Here is a 17,033-nt window from a genome sequence, read left to right as displayed (position 1 = left end):
TCTATCAAAATATAAAATGTATATACCCTTTCACCTACCAATTCTTTTTCCATAAGTGTATCTAAACATACACTTGAATGCAGTCAAAATGATAAATGCACAAGATATTGGTTGGAATAGCAAAATTCTAGAAATAACCTAAACATATTTATTTAGCAAGAGAAGATAAGTTATATTATGGGTCATCTATACATTGGAAAACTAGGTAGCCATTAAAAAGAAAGAAATACTTCTATATGGAGTGATCTCCAACATATAGTGTTAGGTGAAAAAAATAAATAAATAAAAGTGAAAAACAGTATATATAGAAAACTACCATGTAAGTCGGGGGGGGATAGAAAAAAGTATGTATTACAGGGATGATTATATATGCATAGAATGTCTCCATAAGGGCATAGAATGTCTCCATAAGGACATACAATAAACTTGTTTTAGTAGTTGGGAAACTAGGAAGGGGAGCTCCTGGACATGGAAACTGGGAGGCTAGGGGAAAATGAATAGGAGAGAGACCTACTTTCACTACATACTCTTTATACTATTTGAATTTTATACTGCATACATTTTCTACTTATTTACATCCATATAAAACTTTTTAAAGAATAATCATTGCCTCCTCCCACTAAAATATAAATTCCTAAAAGCAAGAATGTTTTTCTGTTTTATCTGGTATATATCTCTAGTGCCTAAAACAGTGTTTGGCATATCATGGGTCCTCAAGAAACATTTGTTGATTGAATGAATGAAATAAGTAACTGATCTCACAGCATTGTTGTGAAGGTCATATGAGAATGCTAATGCTCTGGGGGGGGGGGAATTTTTTTTTTTTAGAAAAAGGGCTGCACAAAAGTAGAATAATAGGCACTATTATATTAAAATTATTTATCTATCCATTATTCCAGATCCACAATGACCTCAAGTTACTAGATCTAATCAAATGAAAACATTTTTAAAAAACCAAAAAAACTATATTCCCTTTGGATTTTTATCTCCATTTAACCCCAAATAAGGAAGCTTAACTGTATTAAAAATAACCATAACTAAACAGAAATGTTCCAAATATTTAACCTTTCTACTTTACTTTCATTAACAGCAATTAGAAGAGAAACTAAAACTTTTGGTTCCTATTCTTTTGCATGTAAAAATTACAAGTTTTGGATACTACTAAAGAAATTGGGCTGGCCAGTTATCTCAGTTGGTTAGAGAGCAGACTTTTAACCTCAAGGTCATGGGTTTGGATCCCCATACAGCCAGCCCACAAAAAGAAAATTTAAAAACAACAACAACAAAAAAAAACTATCCAGTTTCATCGTAAGCAGGCTCAGGGCTAAATGCAACAGGGAAGCTAAAAAAAAGCCAATTACTTGGAATTCAAAAAAATACTAAAGTAAAGCTCTGGTCAGTAACCATTTCTAGAATATGATACACATAATTAGTAATACTTTATGGAGAATATTTAGTGAAGGAAAAAAATTGTGGAGTGCACTAACATTAATAAAGCAAATGTATTTCACAGGGCCTAGCTTCCAAAGCCCTGTAATTTCAGGTATAACCTAACTTTTTAAAATTACATATAGAAATGATAAGCTTGCAAAAGACAGGAAACCTTCCCAGGCTAAAGTCTCTGTTGTAGATAAAGAATTGTAACACAGCAAAATTGCTGGCTCAAGGACAAATGTCCTTGGTTAACCTACTGTTTGATATGTTAAGAAAGTTGCTTGATTGTTGTGTAAAAATACTAAGGAAATTGCTGTAAGAAAAGACAGTATTTGCTAAGAACAAGCTTTTGTTGGTGAACTGACTTAACCTTTTACAAATTGCATTATAGAATGTCACTTTACTTCACTGACATTACTAGTTTCCATTTGTTAAAACTATACTTAGCCATAATCTGCCCATATCCTTGTGTTTTTTGTAATGATTAAATTAACTGAATTTTCTTGCGAAACTTCCTTGTCTTTACAATAAAAGGGAGAGGCCAACTTTGAATCACGCTCTCATATTCAGTTTTCTTCTCCTAGTAGGGAAATGACTGAAGTGCAGTCCTTCCGGGCCTCTCAATGCATCCATAGTGCTTTGAGTAATCATGTAATTCTTTTTTCGTCTCCGTTACACAGGGGGAAATGTAACAAAAAATGGTGACTGGAAAAGCTCTAAAATTTTTTAACATCAAAATTTTTGCCTTCTAACTCGGCAACACTTCAATGACATTTCTGCCAAAAGTACATAAGCTGAACCTAACCATGAGGAAACATCAGAAATTGACTATTTATGAAATAACTGGTCTGTACTCGTCAAAACCATCAATCTTATGAAATACTTTAAAGACTCAGGAACTGTTCCAGATTAAAGAAAATTAAGGAGATGTGACAACTAAATGTAAATTATTACTTTAGACTTTCTTTTGCTTTAAAGGATATCAATGGGAAAAATGACAAATAAGGTATAAAGGTTAGTATTGTTTCAATGTTAATTTCCTGCTTTTGATAATCATATTGTGGTTATGTAAGAAAATTCCTAGATTTTAGGATATACAAACTGAACTATTCAGAGGCAGAAGAGCAGCATGACTACAATGTACTCTTTTTTTAACTGAGGTAAAATTCACATATTAATCATCTTAAAGTGTACAATTCAGTGCCATTTGGTACATTCACAATGTTGTGCAACCATCACCTCTATCTGGTTCTAAAACATTTTCATGACTCCCTAAACAGACCCTGTATCCATTAAGCAGTCACTCTCCAGTGTCCCCTCCCCCCAAAGCCTGGCAACCACTAATCTGCTTTCTGTCTCTATGGATCAACCTATTCTGGATATTTCATATAAATAGAATATAAGATATGTGGCCTTTTGTGTCTGGCTTCTTTCATTTGGTATGTTTTTGAGGCTCATCTACACAGTAGCATGTATCAGTACTTCATCCTTTTTCCTGGGTGAATAATATTCCATTGTATGAATATCCTAATTTTGTTTATCGATTACCTGTGATGGATATTTGGGCTGTTTCCACATTCTGGCTATTGTGAGTAGTGCTGCTATGGTGCAACTTACCCTTAAATGGTTCAGGGAAAACCCTGTGTGTGTTTTTGTATAGATAAATAGAAAAGAAGATAAAGCTAATATAATAAAATATGAACATTTGAGGAATCTGCGTGAAGCGTATCCAGGAGTTCTTTATACCATTCTTTTAACTTTTCTGTAAGTCTAAAATTAGGTCAAAAACATTTTTTAGTTAATAATTGAAAAAAAAATCCCACTGTCTCAGGACACAGGAAACCAAGAACTCTCATATGATATTGGTAGGGATGTAAACTGTTGCAATCGATTTAAAGGACAGCAATTTGTCAATACCTTATAAAGTCAAAAATAAACATAATTTATAACCTAGCAATTCCACTTCCAAGTATATATCCTAAGTCAGTGTTTTTTAAAGTGTGGATCATGATCCATTGTAAAATAAATTCGCTGGGAAAAAATATTGGCATTTAAAAACACAAAATGGAATATAAAAGAAAAAAATCAGAATATCATTCATATAACACATAGTAAAGATTAAGAATTGTTTTGTAAAATTTTCTTTTCAACAAGGATGAATTTCAAAAACTATATTGAGTAAGAAGAGCAAGTTACATATGATTATCTATTATACAATTCAATTTGCATGATCTTTAGAAAAGAAAAAACATAACACTAGATTCTTAGGTATACATTCATAGGTAATAAAAACCATTTCAAAAACTCAATGGAATCATTAACACAAAATTCAGGAGAGTGGTGACCTCTGCAGGGAAAGAGAGGAAGATGCACTGAGGAAGGGGCATACATAGGCTATAAATTTTTATCAACATAATGTGTAAATTATACATTAGTAATTTACAGTATATATAGAAGGTATAAGGATTTCTTGCTTTTGCTCTGTACTACTCCAGAAAGGGACGGGAGTGGCTAGTCTGACTCAGTAAGGGAGATCTCTCTTATCCATAACCAAGAGAATAAACAAAGTAAAAACACTGGGAGGAGGGAAAGAGACTATAAACCTCGGAAGATCCAAATGGTAGGACTGGGTCTGAGGGAAATTTCAAAAAAACAGACAAAGCAATACTATATATTGTACATGGGTATGGATATCTGAAAGAAAAAATATAAAAACATGGACAGAAAGGAATCACCCCAAACTCATGATAATAGATTTCTACGGATAGGGAGAGAAGGGGATGGAACTGGGAGAAAATAAAGAGAGAAAACTAACCTGTGCTGTTCTATTTTAAATCAAAAATGTTAACACATGTTAATTCTAGGTGGTGGGTACATGGATATTTGTTATATTAGCTTCCATACTTTTCTATATTTTTTGATATGTGAAAAAAATCTTGCTGTTGAATATCTATTACAATTTTAAATATTCAGTTTTTTATTTTACTTCTAGAAATTTATATACAAACACTTATATAAATGCACAGAGATATACATACAAATAAGTTCACTGCAACCTTGTTTGTAATGGCAAACTATTGAGATTAACCCAAAATGCCCATCAATAGGACCGGTTACATATATTGTGCATATAATCATTTAAAAATGTTATAAAGCAGTAAATTTATATATATATTTGCATGGAGAGTACTCCAAATTATGTTAAATAAAAAAGGTCAGTTGTATATTTATATTAAAATGTGTGTGTCTATATACACTCAGATTATCTCTGGAAAGAACACAAGAAACTAGTTACCACGGTTGCCTCCAGGAAAGGAAACTACATGACTAGGACAGGGAAAAAGGAAGATTTACCTTGCACTTTACTCATCTGTACCTTTTAATTCTGTACCACATACTTACAGCATCTATTTTTTAAATTAATTTTAAAAACTACGTACAGCATACTTGTATTTTTGCCTTTTTTGTTTGTTTGTTTCGATGGCTGGTCAGTATAGGGATTAAATCTTGGACCTTAGTGTTATCAGCACCACACCTTAACCAACTGAGCTAACCAGCCAGCCCAGTGTAGTTTTATTTTTAAAAAGCAATATTCATATATGCCCAGAAAAAATCTTGCAGATTATACCAATTTAACAAAGGACAGATTTAGGGGACTTTTACTTTCTCCATGATATAGTTCCACAATGTTTAAATTTTTCACAATGGATATATATTACTGGTGTCATGAAAAATTTTTTTTAAAAAACCACCTATGCAACAGATAAATGTCAACCTTCTCTTTGGCTTAATGATATATTTACATTTTGATTTTCTATTAAAGTTTTTCTTAGGCACATTTTTTTTTCCCCATGTTGATTGAAGGAAGGGTTTTTACTTATTTTGTAATTTTTTAAAATGACAAATATTTAGGTTCTTTTTCTTAGCAAGAGATTTTTTTAATACCCAGGAAGATAATCCACTACTCTTTTTCACTCATCATAAACTGTGTTAACCTTTCTTCCTGAAGAGTTTTCTTGTACAAACTTTTGTTCCTGAGTAATACTATTAAAAGTATTTTCATTGAAATGAGTTATGTTTTTGTCATATCTCAAATATTCTGAATATTTTTTGCTCTGACCTGCATTTTAAAACAAGCTTTTATAGGCATAGAGCAAACAGAGAGAGTTGCCAGTCCAAAGGAGTATTCTGTTTCTCTATTTTAACAAAGTTAAAGCAATTGTAAACGGGTCTAAAGGAAAACATTTCACCACAACAAGTGTTTTCTTTTAAGAAACAAATGAAAAGTAAAGTTTGTTGTCAGGTGACAGAGTTAAAATTTACTAATCATGATTAGCAAACTATTGTATATCCTGGAAGATTCTTCAAAAATAAAATAAACTAAAAAGACAGCTAGTCTTAATCAGGAAAAAAGGTCTCTACCCCTTAGCTAGCCCATTGGGCCTGGGGTTGCAAAATACTGATCTACACTTTTTTCAGCCCAGAAATACCACTCCCAGGACACCAATCGGAGCAGGGTTTGAAGCAGAAATATACACTAGATGGCTTGGACCTAGGAGTGAAGCCACAAAGTCAGAAGAGTAAAGCAAGCAATTCTTGTTCTTTCATTCTTATTTTTCTTCTACAGTCCCCTATACTTCAACTTGGAAGAGCACTGTAGAAAGGGACAAAAAGAACTGTAGAGAGGAAAACATGGAGAAAGTTAGAATGCAAGGGTCCAGAACAACTTAAAAGGAACAGGATCCACCAGCAAACTCCTCCTAGTAGGCTACTGCAGTTTCAATCACTACCATTTTGAGAACTGACTCCCGTATCCCTTTTTCTTTTCTCATCTTGTTCTTTTCCACCTTCTGTTACTCTTAACTGGTTCCTATCTTCCCCAACTTTGCCTAATTGTAAAAAAAAAAAAAAAAAATCATCAAGATCTTGCCTACACCCCAATAGTGTCCACCTCTGCTGCACTTTTGTATTATGGAATCTCCTCCTTCCAAGGGAAGGCTTTATCCCAATTTCAAAGAAATCTGCAATAGTCAGGATTCTAAAGTGACTGACTCAAAGCTAGAAATGGTTGGAAATTCTCTGACCTACAAAAAGAAAAAAAGAAGTATAAAAAGGGCTATATCCACTTACCACGAAGCTGCTTTTTTATTTCTTTGGCGGAATCCAGCCATGTCTGTAAAAAGAAGAAAATGCACTCACACAGAGTTCCAAAACACATAAACAGAATACTGAAAGCAGGATCACTGACCATCTTCAAATAGTGACTCCAGATCAACCTACATTTCCATTGATAGTCTTTGCATTAATTTCACAAAGCATAGTGATTTCAAGCAGAGAAGCAAGGAGCCAGACAGTTGGGCTTGAATCCTAGCTCCACTACTTCCTGGCTGAGTGACTAGAATGTCTTTACCTCAGTTTCCTCATCCATAAAATATTAGTAGTAGTGCCTACTTTGTAGATTTATTGTGAAGATTAAATGAGTTAATATTCATACATATAAATCTCTTAGTAAAGAGCATATGCTAAATAAGCATTTGCTATTTATATTAATCTGTAAAGACTAGTATAGAACTATAGCCAGTATTAATTGGCATCCTGAAAATGTTGTTTTCCCCTCCAACCCTGATTTTTGGTTTTGTTCAAGTTTTCTATGTCAGCACAGCATCTGGTACAAGGTTCATGCCCAGTTAATGTCTACTGAATGAATGAATATTTGTTTTCCCTAACTACGCTTGCCCACACTAATCTCTCCCTTCACTATTCTTAAACACTCCACTTAAAGTCTGCACGTCACTAGAGTAGGGCTCCTCAGTCCATGGCAGACCATTCAAAACTATGGCATTTGAAAAGAGCCTCACCATTAACATCTTTCAGAGGCCCCTTCGAGAAATGTTTAAAGACAGAAGTTTCTAAATTTCTAGAATTGTTTAAAATTTTTTATTGAATATAGGATACATACAGAAAAGTATGTAGGACATAAGTATATAGATAATAAAGTATCAAAGTGAATAATAAGAATTATAACATTATAACAAGCACCCCAGGAGCCCCTTTTATGTCTCCTCCTAATCCCTCCCCTTCCTTCATCTGAAAGGTTTAATATTGAACTTTAGTGGTATTTAGAAGAAGAGTAAGGTGTCCTCTCCTCACCCCCTACCAACAAGGGCAGAGCACAGGGTGACCATCCCATTTGCCCTACCAAAAGAAAGGGCTTAAAGACAGTTTTATATGAGCATATTTCAAAAAGTTCATGGAAAAGTAGAACTGAAAGATAATACAAATCTTCACATGAACTTTTTGAAGTACGCTTGTATTTGATTACACTACTTTGTGATATAGAGAGACAAGACAACATACAATAAACACTAGAGTGGGAACTAGTTTCCTTTCATACTTCCCCCACAATCAACACAGAAGAAATATATATTAATAAATATCCCAATATAAAATTGTTCTATAGTATAAAAACTAAGCATACTTGTCAGAAAAGTGGGTCTTGGGTGTTTTCTCCATTTAGATGAAAGAACATTAAGTTGTTGTAGGCCCAAAGGCAAAAGACTTAAAAAGCACCAGTTGATAAGTTTTGTGGAACCTCTGGGAACTTTGGTTTATACCACGCAATCCAGAACTCTTACCAAAGACTACTATCTACCACTTTGGAGTAGATATTTCCCACCATTTTCCATTATTTTAAGACAATCTCCCAAAGTAACATGAAGTTGCCAATTTCTTTCCAGGGAGTCCATGTGCCATTCTATGAATCTGGGGCTAGAATTCCCACCAATTTGACAAAGAGAGGGCAAACCCAGATTTTTATCAATCACATGGGGAATCCAAGGTATAAGCTACCTTATAGAACAAATTATTATCGCTTCAGTATCCACACCTCCAAACAAAAATCAAAAACATAAATAAAATCTTCTGGATATAATAAAAATCAATGTGTATAAGAACAAGTACTTTTATGCTCTATTTAAATTAATTTCCAGGAAAATGTGGTATATCTACACAATGGAATACTACTCTGCTATAAAAAAAGAATGAAATACTGCCATTTGCAAAACATGGATGGACCTAGAGAGAATTATATTAAGTGAAACAAGTCAGGCACAGAAAGAGAAATATCAGATGTTCTCACTTATTTGTGGGAACTAAAAATAAATAAATAAATACACAAAAAAACGGGGGGGGGGGGAGACATAACAATTACAATTCCTTGAAGTTGATACGACAAGCAAACAGAAAGGACATTGTTGGGAGGGAGGGGGGAGAGGGAGAAAGAAGGGAGGTTTCGGTAACTGGCCACAATAATCAATCACATTGTATATTGACAAAATAAAATTAAATTTGGAAGAAAAAATAATTAATTAATTAATTAATTAATTTCCAGCATTTTATTTAGTTGACATATATTTAAGGAATGCTTCCATGTGCTAGGCACTATGGTTAAAAAAAAGAAGATTAAAAAACAGCACTTGTCCACAAGGAGTTATCATCCTAATAAGGAAGGTGAATAGTGAATTAATTTGTTCTAGCTCTGATAATTACTATGACAGAAATGTGTGATAGTGCTATAATAAAGCATAGAGTAAAATGTGATAGTGCTATAATAAAGTGTAGAGTACTCTGAGAATACAGAAGAAGTGAACCAAAATGGATTAAAAGGCAGTTAGGAAATGTTTCTCAATAGAATGTTTGGGGGACCTAAATTGAGTCTTGAAGGACAAACAAGAGTTAACCAGGCAAAGAAGAAAAGGAAGTAATTAGAAAGGCACAAACTTATAAAAGGTGATACGATATATCTGAATTGCTGTATGTAGTTCAGCATAGATGGAGCACAGAGGCAAGGAGGAGAGAAACAAAACTGAAAAGAACAACAAAGGCCAGATCATGGAGGGCATAGTATTCCAGGCTAGGAAACTTGGACTTTATCAAATTCTAGGCAAGCATGAACCACTGAAGGATTTAAAATAAAGGAATGACACAAATTAGAGGAAGCATGACTGTAGACAGGGAAACCAAATAAGAGGCTATAGTTGAGAATGATAATTACGGTCCAGCAGAGTACAATTGGTTAAGGGTATAGGCACTGAAGTCAGACAGTCTTATATTCCAATTCTGTCTCAATCTCTCCACCATTTATTAGTTTTGTAACCTTATGTAAGACAATCTTTCTGAGCCTCAATGTTCTCATATGTAAAACTGGAATAAAACTACCCTCCTCACAGAGTTATTGTGAATTAAACAATTTGATGTCTATAAAAAGCACCTAGTCAGTACTCAATAAATGGTACTAATATTGATAATCAAAAGGGCCTGATGGGATAAAGTCTACGGGACAGAGAAGAAAGATATTTAGAAGCTAAAACAGGATTTGTGACTAAGAAAATGAGGTGTGGGTGGAGGAATAGGCTGATTATGAGGGTAGGTAAGGTATAATGGTGAAGGATAATTCCCAAGTAGCTGGCTTGAGCAACTGGGTAGATGTACTATTCACTGAAACAGGAAATGTAGAAAAAGGAAAAAGGTTTATGAAGAAGAAAAATATAGCAACAGCCCATCGACAGTAGAATAAATAAATTATGGTATATATATAAACATACATTTAAGATATCTTTGGAAATGTATATCAACAGTAGAATAAATTGTGGTATATTTATAAACACATACATTTAAGGTATCTTTGGAAATCCAAGTGGAATATTTCAAAAATAGCTAGAAAAGTAGATCTAGCACTCAGAAAAGAGATTTGGACCAGAGATATATAACTTAGGCACCTTTCCTGTATAGGTGGTAGATAAAACCATGAAAATAGACAAAAATCACCCAGAGAGCAGATAGTAGAGTGAAAACAAAGAAACTAAAAATAGACCCTTGGGGAACACTTGCATTTAAGGGATGAAGAGAAAACAAAAGGGAGCAGTGACTGGGAAGAGATACAAAAGTTCTGGTAATGTTCATTTTTTTGGTTTATCTTGGTGGAGTTTACATAAATGTATTCACTTTGTAAAAATTACTTGAGATGTACATGTATAATTTACACATTTTCTTGTATTTTTTTATTACTATAATTACTTTACATAATGTAATCATTTTTTGTGGCCCTTTACCAATTTCTCACTAACCCTCCTCCCCCTCCACGTTTCCCACCTCTGGCAGCCTCAGTTCTGTTCTCTCCTTTTGAAAGTTCAACAAATTATTGTGGTTCTTGTATCTTTTTTTCTTTTCTTTGTTTGTTTGTTTTAGCTCCCAATTATGAGTGAGGACATGCAGTATTTCTCTTTCTGTGTCTGGCTTATTTCACTTAACGTAATTTTCTCTAAGTTCATTCATGTTGCTGTGAATGGCAGAATTTCATTTCTTTTTATGGCATTCTAGTATTCCATTGTGTATATATACCATTTTCCTTATCCAGTCATTCATCAATGGACATTTAGGTTGGTTCCAACTCTTAGCTATTGTAAATAGGGCTGCAATAAACATGGGAGTGCAGGTATCCCTTCAACATGATGATTTCCATTCTTTAGTATACACCCAGCAGTGGGATTGCTGGATCATATGGCAATTCTGTCTGTAGTCGTTTGAGGAAACTCCATACTGTTTTCCATAATGGCTGCACTAATTTACAGTCCCACCAACAGTGTAGGAGGGTTCTCCCTTCTCCACATCCTTGTCAGCATTTGTTATTTTCTGTCTCTTCAATGATGGCCAGTCTAACTGGCATGAGATGATATCTCAATGTGGTTTTGATTTGCATTTCCCTGCTGCTTAGTGATGTTGAGCATTTTTTCATATGTCTGCTGGCCATTTGTATATCTTACTTTGAGAAATGCCTAGTCAGCTCCTTTGCCCATTTTTTAATCGGGCTACTTTTTTTTTTACTCTTAAGTTGTTTTGGTTCCTTGTATACTCTGGGCATTAATCTCTTGATGGATGCATAGTTCCCAAATATTTTCTCCCACTCTGTAGGTTGTCTTTTCACTCTGTTAACTATTTCTTTTGCTGTGCAGAAGCTTTTTAGTTTGATATAATACCATTTATTTTTTCTTTTGTTGTCTGTGCTTTTGGGGTCTTATTCATAAAGTCTTTGCCCAGTCCTGAAATGTTTCACCTATGTTTTCTTTTAGTAGTTTTATAGTTTGGGGTCTTATATATACTCTTTAATCCATTTTGAGTTGATTTTGGTATATGGCAAGAGGTACAGGTCTAGTTTCATTCTTCTACATATGGATGTCCAGTTTCCCCAGCACCACTTATTGAAGATGCAGTCCTTTCCCCAGTGTATGCTCCTGTTGCCCTTTCAAATATGAGTTGGCTATAAGTATGTGGGTTGATTTCTGGGTTCTCTATTCTATTCCATTGGTTTGAGTGTCCGTTTTTATGCCAGTAACATGCTTTTTTAGTTACCATAGCTTCGTAGTATAATTTGAAGGCAGGTAGTGTAATGCCTCTGGCTTTATTTTTTGTTGTTCAGGATTGCTTTGTCTATTTGGGGTCTTTTGTTGTTCCATATGAATGTTAGGATTATTTTTTACATTTCTGGGAAGAATGTCATTGGCATTTTGATGGGGATTGCATTGAATTTGTAGACCGTTTTGGATAGTATGGACATTTTCACAATGTTAATCCTTCTGATCCAAGAGCATAAAATGTCTTCCCTGCCTTTTGTGTCCTCTTTAATTTCTTTACCAGTGATCTGTAGTTCTCATTGTAGAGATTTTTCATCTTCTTGATTAAATTGATTCCTAGGTATTTTATTATTTTGTTGACTATTGTAAATGGGCTTGCTTTCCTGATTTCTTTTTCTGCTAGATCATTATTGGAGTATAAAAACACTACTGATATTTGCATGTTGATTTTGTATCCTGCAACTTTACTGAAATAATTTATCAGCTCTAAGAGTTTTTTGGTAGTGTCTTTAGGTTTTTCTGTATGTAGGATCACATCATCCGCTAACAGAGTTTGACTTGCCTTTTCCAATCTGGATGCCTTTTATTACTTTTTCTTGTCTGATTGCTCTGGCTAGTATTTCCAATACTATGTTAAATAGAAGTGGTGAGAGTGGGTATCCCTGTCTTGTTTCTGATCTTAAGGGAAAAGCTGAAAGCATTCAGGGTGACATTGGTGGTGGGTTTGTGGTAGATGGCTTTTATCATGTTGAGATACTTCCCTTCTATACCTAATTTGCTGAGAGTCTTTATCATGAAAGGATGTTGAATTTTGTCAAGTGCTTTTTCTATATCTATCGAGATAATCATATTGTTTTTGTACTTGCTTTGGGTGATGTGGTGAATGACATTTATTGACTTGCATATGTTGAACCATCCTGGGATGAATCAAACTTGATCATGTTGTATAATTTTTTGTGATGTGTTGCTGTATTCTGATTGCCAATATTTTGTTGAGGATTTTTGCATCTATGTTCATCAGAGATATTGGCCAGTAGTTTTCTTTTTTGTTGTATCTTTGTCTGCCTTTGGTATCAGGGTGATGCTGGCCTCATAAAATGAGTTTGGGAGAATGGCCTCTGTTTGAACTTTTTGGAGTAGTTTGAAGAGAATTGGCATTAATTTCTCTTTAAAAGTTTGATAGAATTCAGCAGTAAAGTCATCTGGTCCTGGGCTTTTCTTTGCTGGGAGCTGCTGATTACTGCTTCAATCTCATTGCTTGTTATTGGTCTGTTTGGGTTTTTTATTTCTTCTTGTTTCAAACTTGGTAGTTTGTATATGTCCAAAAATTTATCCATTTCCGCCAGGTTTTCAAATTTGTTGGCATATAGTTGTTTATAATAGTCTCTAATGATTCTTTGTATTTCTTTGGTATTAGTTGTAATGTCTCCTTTTTCATATCTGATTTTTATTTGGGTCGTCTCTCTTTTTTAGTTAACCTATCTAATGATTTGTCTATTTTGTTTATCTTTTCAAAAAACCAACTTTTTGTTTCATTGATCTTTTGTATCATTTTTTGAGTCTCTTTCATTTACATCTGCTCTGATCCTAATTATTTCTTTCCATCTACTAATTTTGGGATTGGATTGTTCTTGTTTTCCTAATTCTTTGAGTTGTGGGGTTAGGTTGTTTCTTTGAAATCTGTCTATTCTTTTGATATGAGTGTTTATGGCAATAAACTTCCCCTTAGCACTGCTTTTGCAGTATCCCACAGGATACTGGAGAAGTGTGACTCAAGAGACAGCACACTGAGGAAAAACTATCATCACCAAGATGACTTTTGCTACTATATTTGCCCTTTAACCTGACATTGCTAAGGTAAGTCTTCCCCAGATTCATTTTTGTACAATATTTGCCTGGGCCATGTACTAATGAAGTTCCTTCTTTGCCTTTCATGCCCTGCTTCCTGGATTAGCTAAGCACCCTCATTTTAATCCAAAGACCTGCCAATGCCCTGACTATGACAAGCCCTATGTTTCCCACTGATTCACTTGCCTGCTGCTTTCTCCAGTAGGGATTCTTATAAACTATCAGGGAAGTTAAAGCTAGATTATGATTCATAGACATCAGATTTTCTTATCTAGAAATACTTTAAGAGGAACAATATTCCCTTTTCATACCAGGTTTGTAGTTGCTATTCAGCTTTCATATTAGGCACTTTTAACAACACTTTACATATAAATATATAAATGAACATAAATAAAGCACTTTAATATTTGCTCATTAAAAACTAATTAAGGTAGTAAAAAACTACTACAAAGGGAATAAAACTTGTAGACAGGACAGAGTATGAATGACACCAACAATGGTGAAATGTTTTCAGTGCAAGTGAAAATTTTTGTCCCAGTGTGGGCCCTAAAAGCTCAATTGCAAGCAGAAAAGATTTCTTCTACTGAATGCCTTTAGATGAGCCAGGTTTCAGATATTTATGCATGTTTGGTTCATAGAAAAATTATTTCCAGTTATATTAAATAAGTGAGCACTTAGTGACTTTATTTACATGCCAAATTCAAGGAATCTAAATTATTGTCAAATCAACCTTGGTTGTTTTTTTCACAGTATAACCACATTCAATTTCTGGGAATGAAAATTATCTCCCTGAGCTTGTATGGGATAAGTGTTTTATCACAGATGCAGAAAGTTTTTCACTGCAGTTTTGGGGTACTGTTTTTTGTTTTCTTGGGTTTTTGTTTTTGTTTGTGGCTGGCCAGCACAGGGATCCAAACCCCGGACCTTGGTATTATAAAACCACGCTCTAACCAACTGAACTAACTGGCCAGCCTGTTTTGTTTTTAATTAACTTCAATGTTCCCTTACTAATAGGAAAATGAAAATGAGGCTTCAGTACAAGCTGGTCTGAACTGTTAGGGAGACAAAGGAAAGGTTAAGTCCTCAAAGAACAATATTAACCTAGTGCTGGTAGACACAGTTCTTTTGTTTGAGTCAACAGTCATTCATAGAAGGAATAAACTTTTGCAAACTACTAGGTAGCTACTAGGTATATTCAACAAATAGATTCTGTTTAGACAAAGTGTTATTCCATGTCTTCTAGTTTGCACTATCTAACTCAACATAATCTATAGGGTTAACAAGTGTGAAAGCCTGCTGCCCAACTTTTCTTAATAAATTGAAATCATCTTGGAGAAAGAATTAACTAGAATGGCTTCAATACATTGTATAAAAGACTCTTCAGAACCCCCACGCCTCTTTCCACCTCATGTACCTCTCCAGATTCATCTATTACTCTATTCCTCACACCCTACGTTCAGCCAGGCTAGATGGCTCTCAGTTCCTCAAATGTCACTCTCTCAACTCCATGTCTTTACACAAGCCATTCTCTTTCCACTTCACTTGCCCATTTTATCCTTCAGGTCCCAGCTAAGGCATCACTTCCCCAGAGAAAACTTCTTGGACCATAACTTCCCATGACATCCTGTACTTCTTTTTTGTATAATACTCATCACACCAGTAATTAATGCTATCTTCGTAGGAAACTAGAAGCTCCAGATGACAGGGACCATGTCTATCTTATTCACAGCTGTATCCATATCATCTAGTATCTTACCTGCAAATACTTGTTAAACTGAACTAAAGTTCCCATCATTAGGTTTTAAGCTAAAGATTTATAATTTTCAACTAATTGACCCAGGAAATAATTCAAGCATTCTGAGGAAAATACCTGACTTTTAACCTTTCTTCCCTCCTCCATATTCTCACCCATTCTTTTCCTTCCTTTGAAAGTTAACAACTGGTTTCCTTTTTAGGTTGGAGGAAATATCAGATCCATTGTATGACTGTTTCAATAATACTGAAACTTTATTCTCTTTTATAACACTGCTTTCAAATTATAATTGTATATCATAACTATATATATTACAATGTAATGATCATTATAATATTGATAATAAACCATTCATCAAATATTATGAACCGCCTCTATATTAGATATAATACTGATTGCACAAGATATGAAGTTATTGGCATCTACTTGCTAATCAAGGCATCATACCTCTTTACTTTCCCTGCCTTTTAAAAATATACAGTACAAACACCAATGTCAAGGTGTTTGTACTGTATATTTTTTTTAAAAAGAAAAAAACAAACAAAAATATATAGTAGAAGCTTTTTCTCAATAATGAAAGAACACACCAGCAATGGTCTTTTCTTTAAAAATGTTAATTCCAGAAGGAACAGAAAAATCAGAGAAACAACAATAGACAGGAAGAACTAAGTACAATGTGTCTTGGAGAGACAACCAAAAATACATTCTTAACACGAACAACAACAAAAGAATTAAAACTACATTTTTGTCAACTTCTTACATTGTAAGCATTCTCCTCACCTTAGAGGTTGTGTTATCCCAAATGGCTAGACCAAAGTAGTCTTCTTCCAAAAGATTGAGGTGCTCACATACTCGCTTAAGCAAATCTTGTCCCTTGGCATGCTTCTGCAAAGATATACATATTTTAGTTCAGGTTTCTCCTATTCCTGTATCCATCACTAAATAAAACGAAATGACACTTTCCAATTTCCTCTTTTACCTTTGGTTACTAACAAACTCTCAGATGGCTGCACCGTCAAAGTAGAACAAGATGATTTACAAAATTCCTGTTCCTCAATTTGTCAATTTGCAGATATAGCACACTTTATAGTAGCTTGGAAATAGTGTTACAATTCAAAGCAAAATTCTACCTTCCCTCCACCTCCCATCCCCTACCTCCATCCTAAACATTACATTCTTTATTTTTGATGCAATATTTCCTGAAGCATGCTATGGGCTGCTGTAAGTCACTGTGACCACTTGAATTACTGAATCATTTGTCAACACTGACAGTTAATTGTGGCTGTGGAAATCATTTTCATACCAAATGTCCCAGAGAATGAGCATGCCTCAACTCCCTAAAATCTCTTTTAGAAAAACACACAAAGTAAAATTCTATGTAGCCTACAGACACTACCTGTTGGAGTGGCTCCTTCACCGGTGCCACGAATCATTTTAATGTATCTTTATCTAGAAAGTCACATCACTCCCAAATGTGGGCACTTGTACTCCTATTTATAAGAAGGAAATGCCCTAACTTAGAGTCTGAGATTTAGAGTCAAAAAGCCATGTCTTCACAATTTATAAGCTGAACAACCTGAGTAGATTCA

At 34.3% G+C, this 17,033-nt stretch overlaps 1 protein-coding gene across 8 annotated transcripts in view; it reads right to left on the bottom strand.

Annotated features, from left to right (window-relative positions):
* The window catches only part of EPB41 (erythrocyte membrane protein band 4.1), a 158,052-nt gene that overhangs the window by 79,842 nt on the left and 61,177 nt on the right, over positions 1 to 17,033 (bottom strand). For all 8 annotated transcript variants that reach the window (XM_063104551.1, XM_063104543.1, XM_063104545.1 and 5 more), the window contains exons 4-5: positions 16,225 to 16,329; positions 6,565 to 6,607 (exon numbers count right to left, since the gene is read on the bottom strand). In XM_063104551.1, coding sequence (XP_062960621.1) covers positions 6,565 to 6,607; positions 16,225 to 16,329 — 148 coding nt within the window. The remainder of the gene's footprint in view (positions 1 to 6,564; positions 6,608 to 16,224; positions 16,330 to 17,033) is intronic.

The sequence above is a fragment of the Cynocephalus volans genome, chromosome 8 (assembly GCF_027409185.1).
Source record: "Cynocephalus volans isolate mCynVol1 chromosome 8, mCynVol1.pri, whole genome shotgun sequence".
NCBI classification, from domain to species: domain Eukaryota; kingdom Metazoa; phylum Chordata; class Mammalia; order Dermoptera; family Cynocephalidae; genus Cynocephalus; species Cynocephalus volans.
The sequence above is the reverse complement of the archived record's forward strand: the minus strand, read 5'-3'. Positions and strand labels throughout refer to the sequence as shown.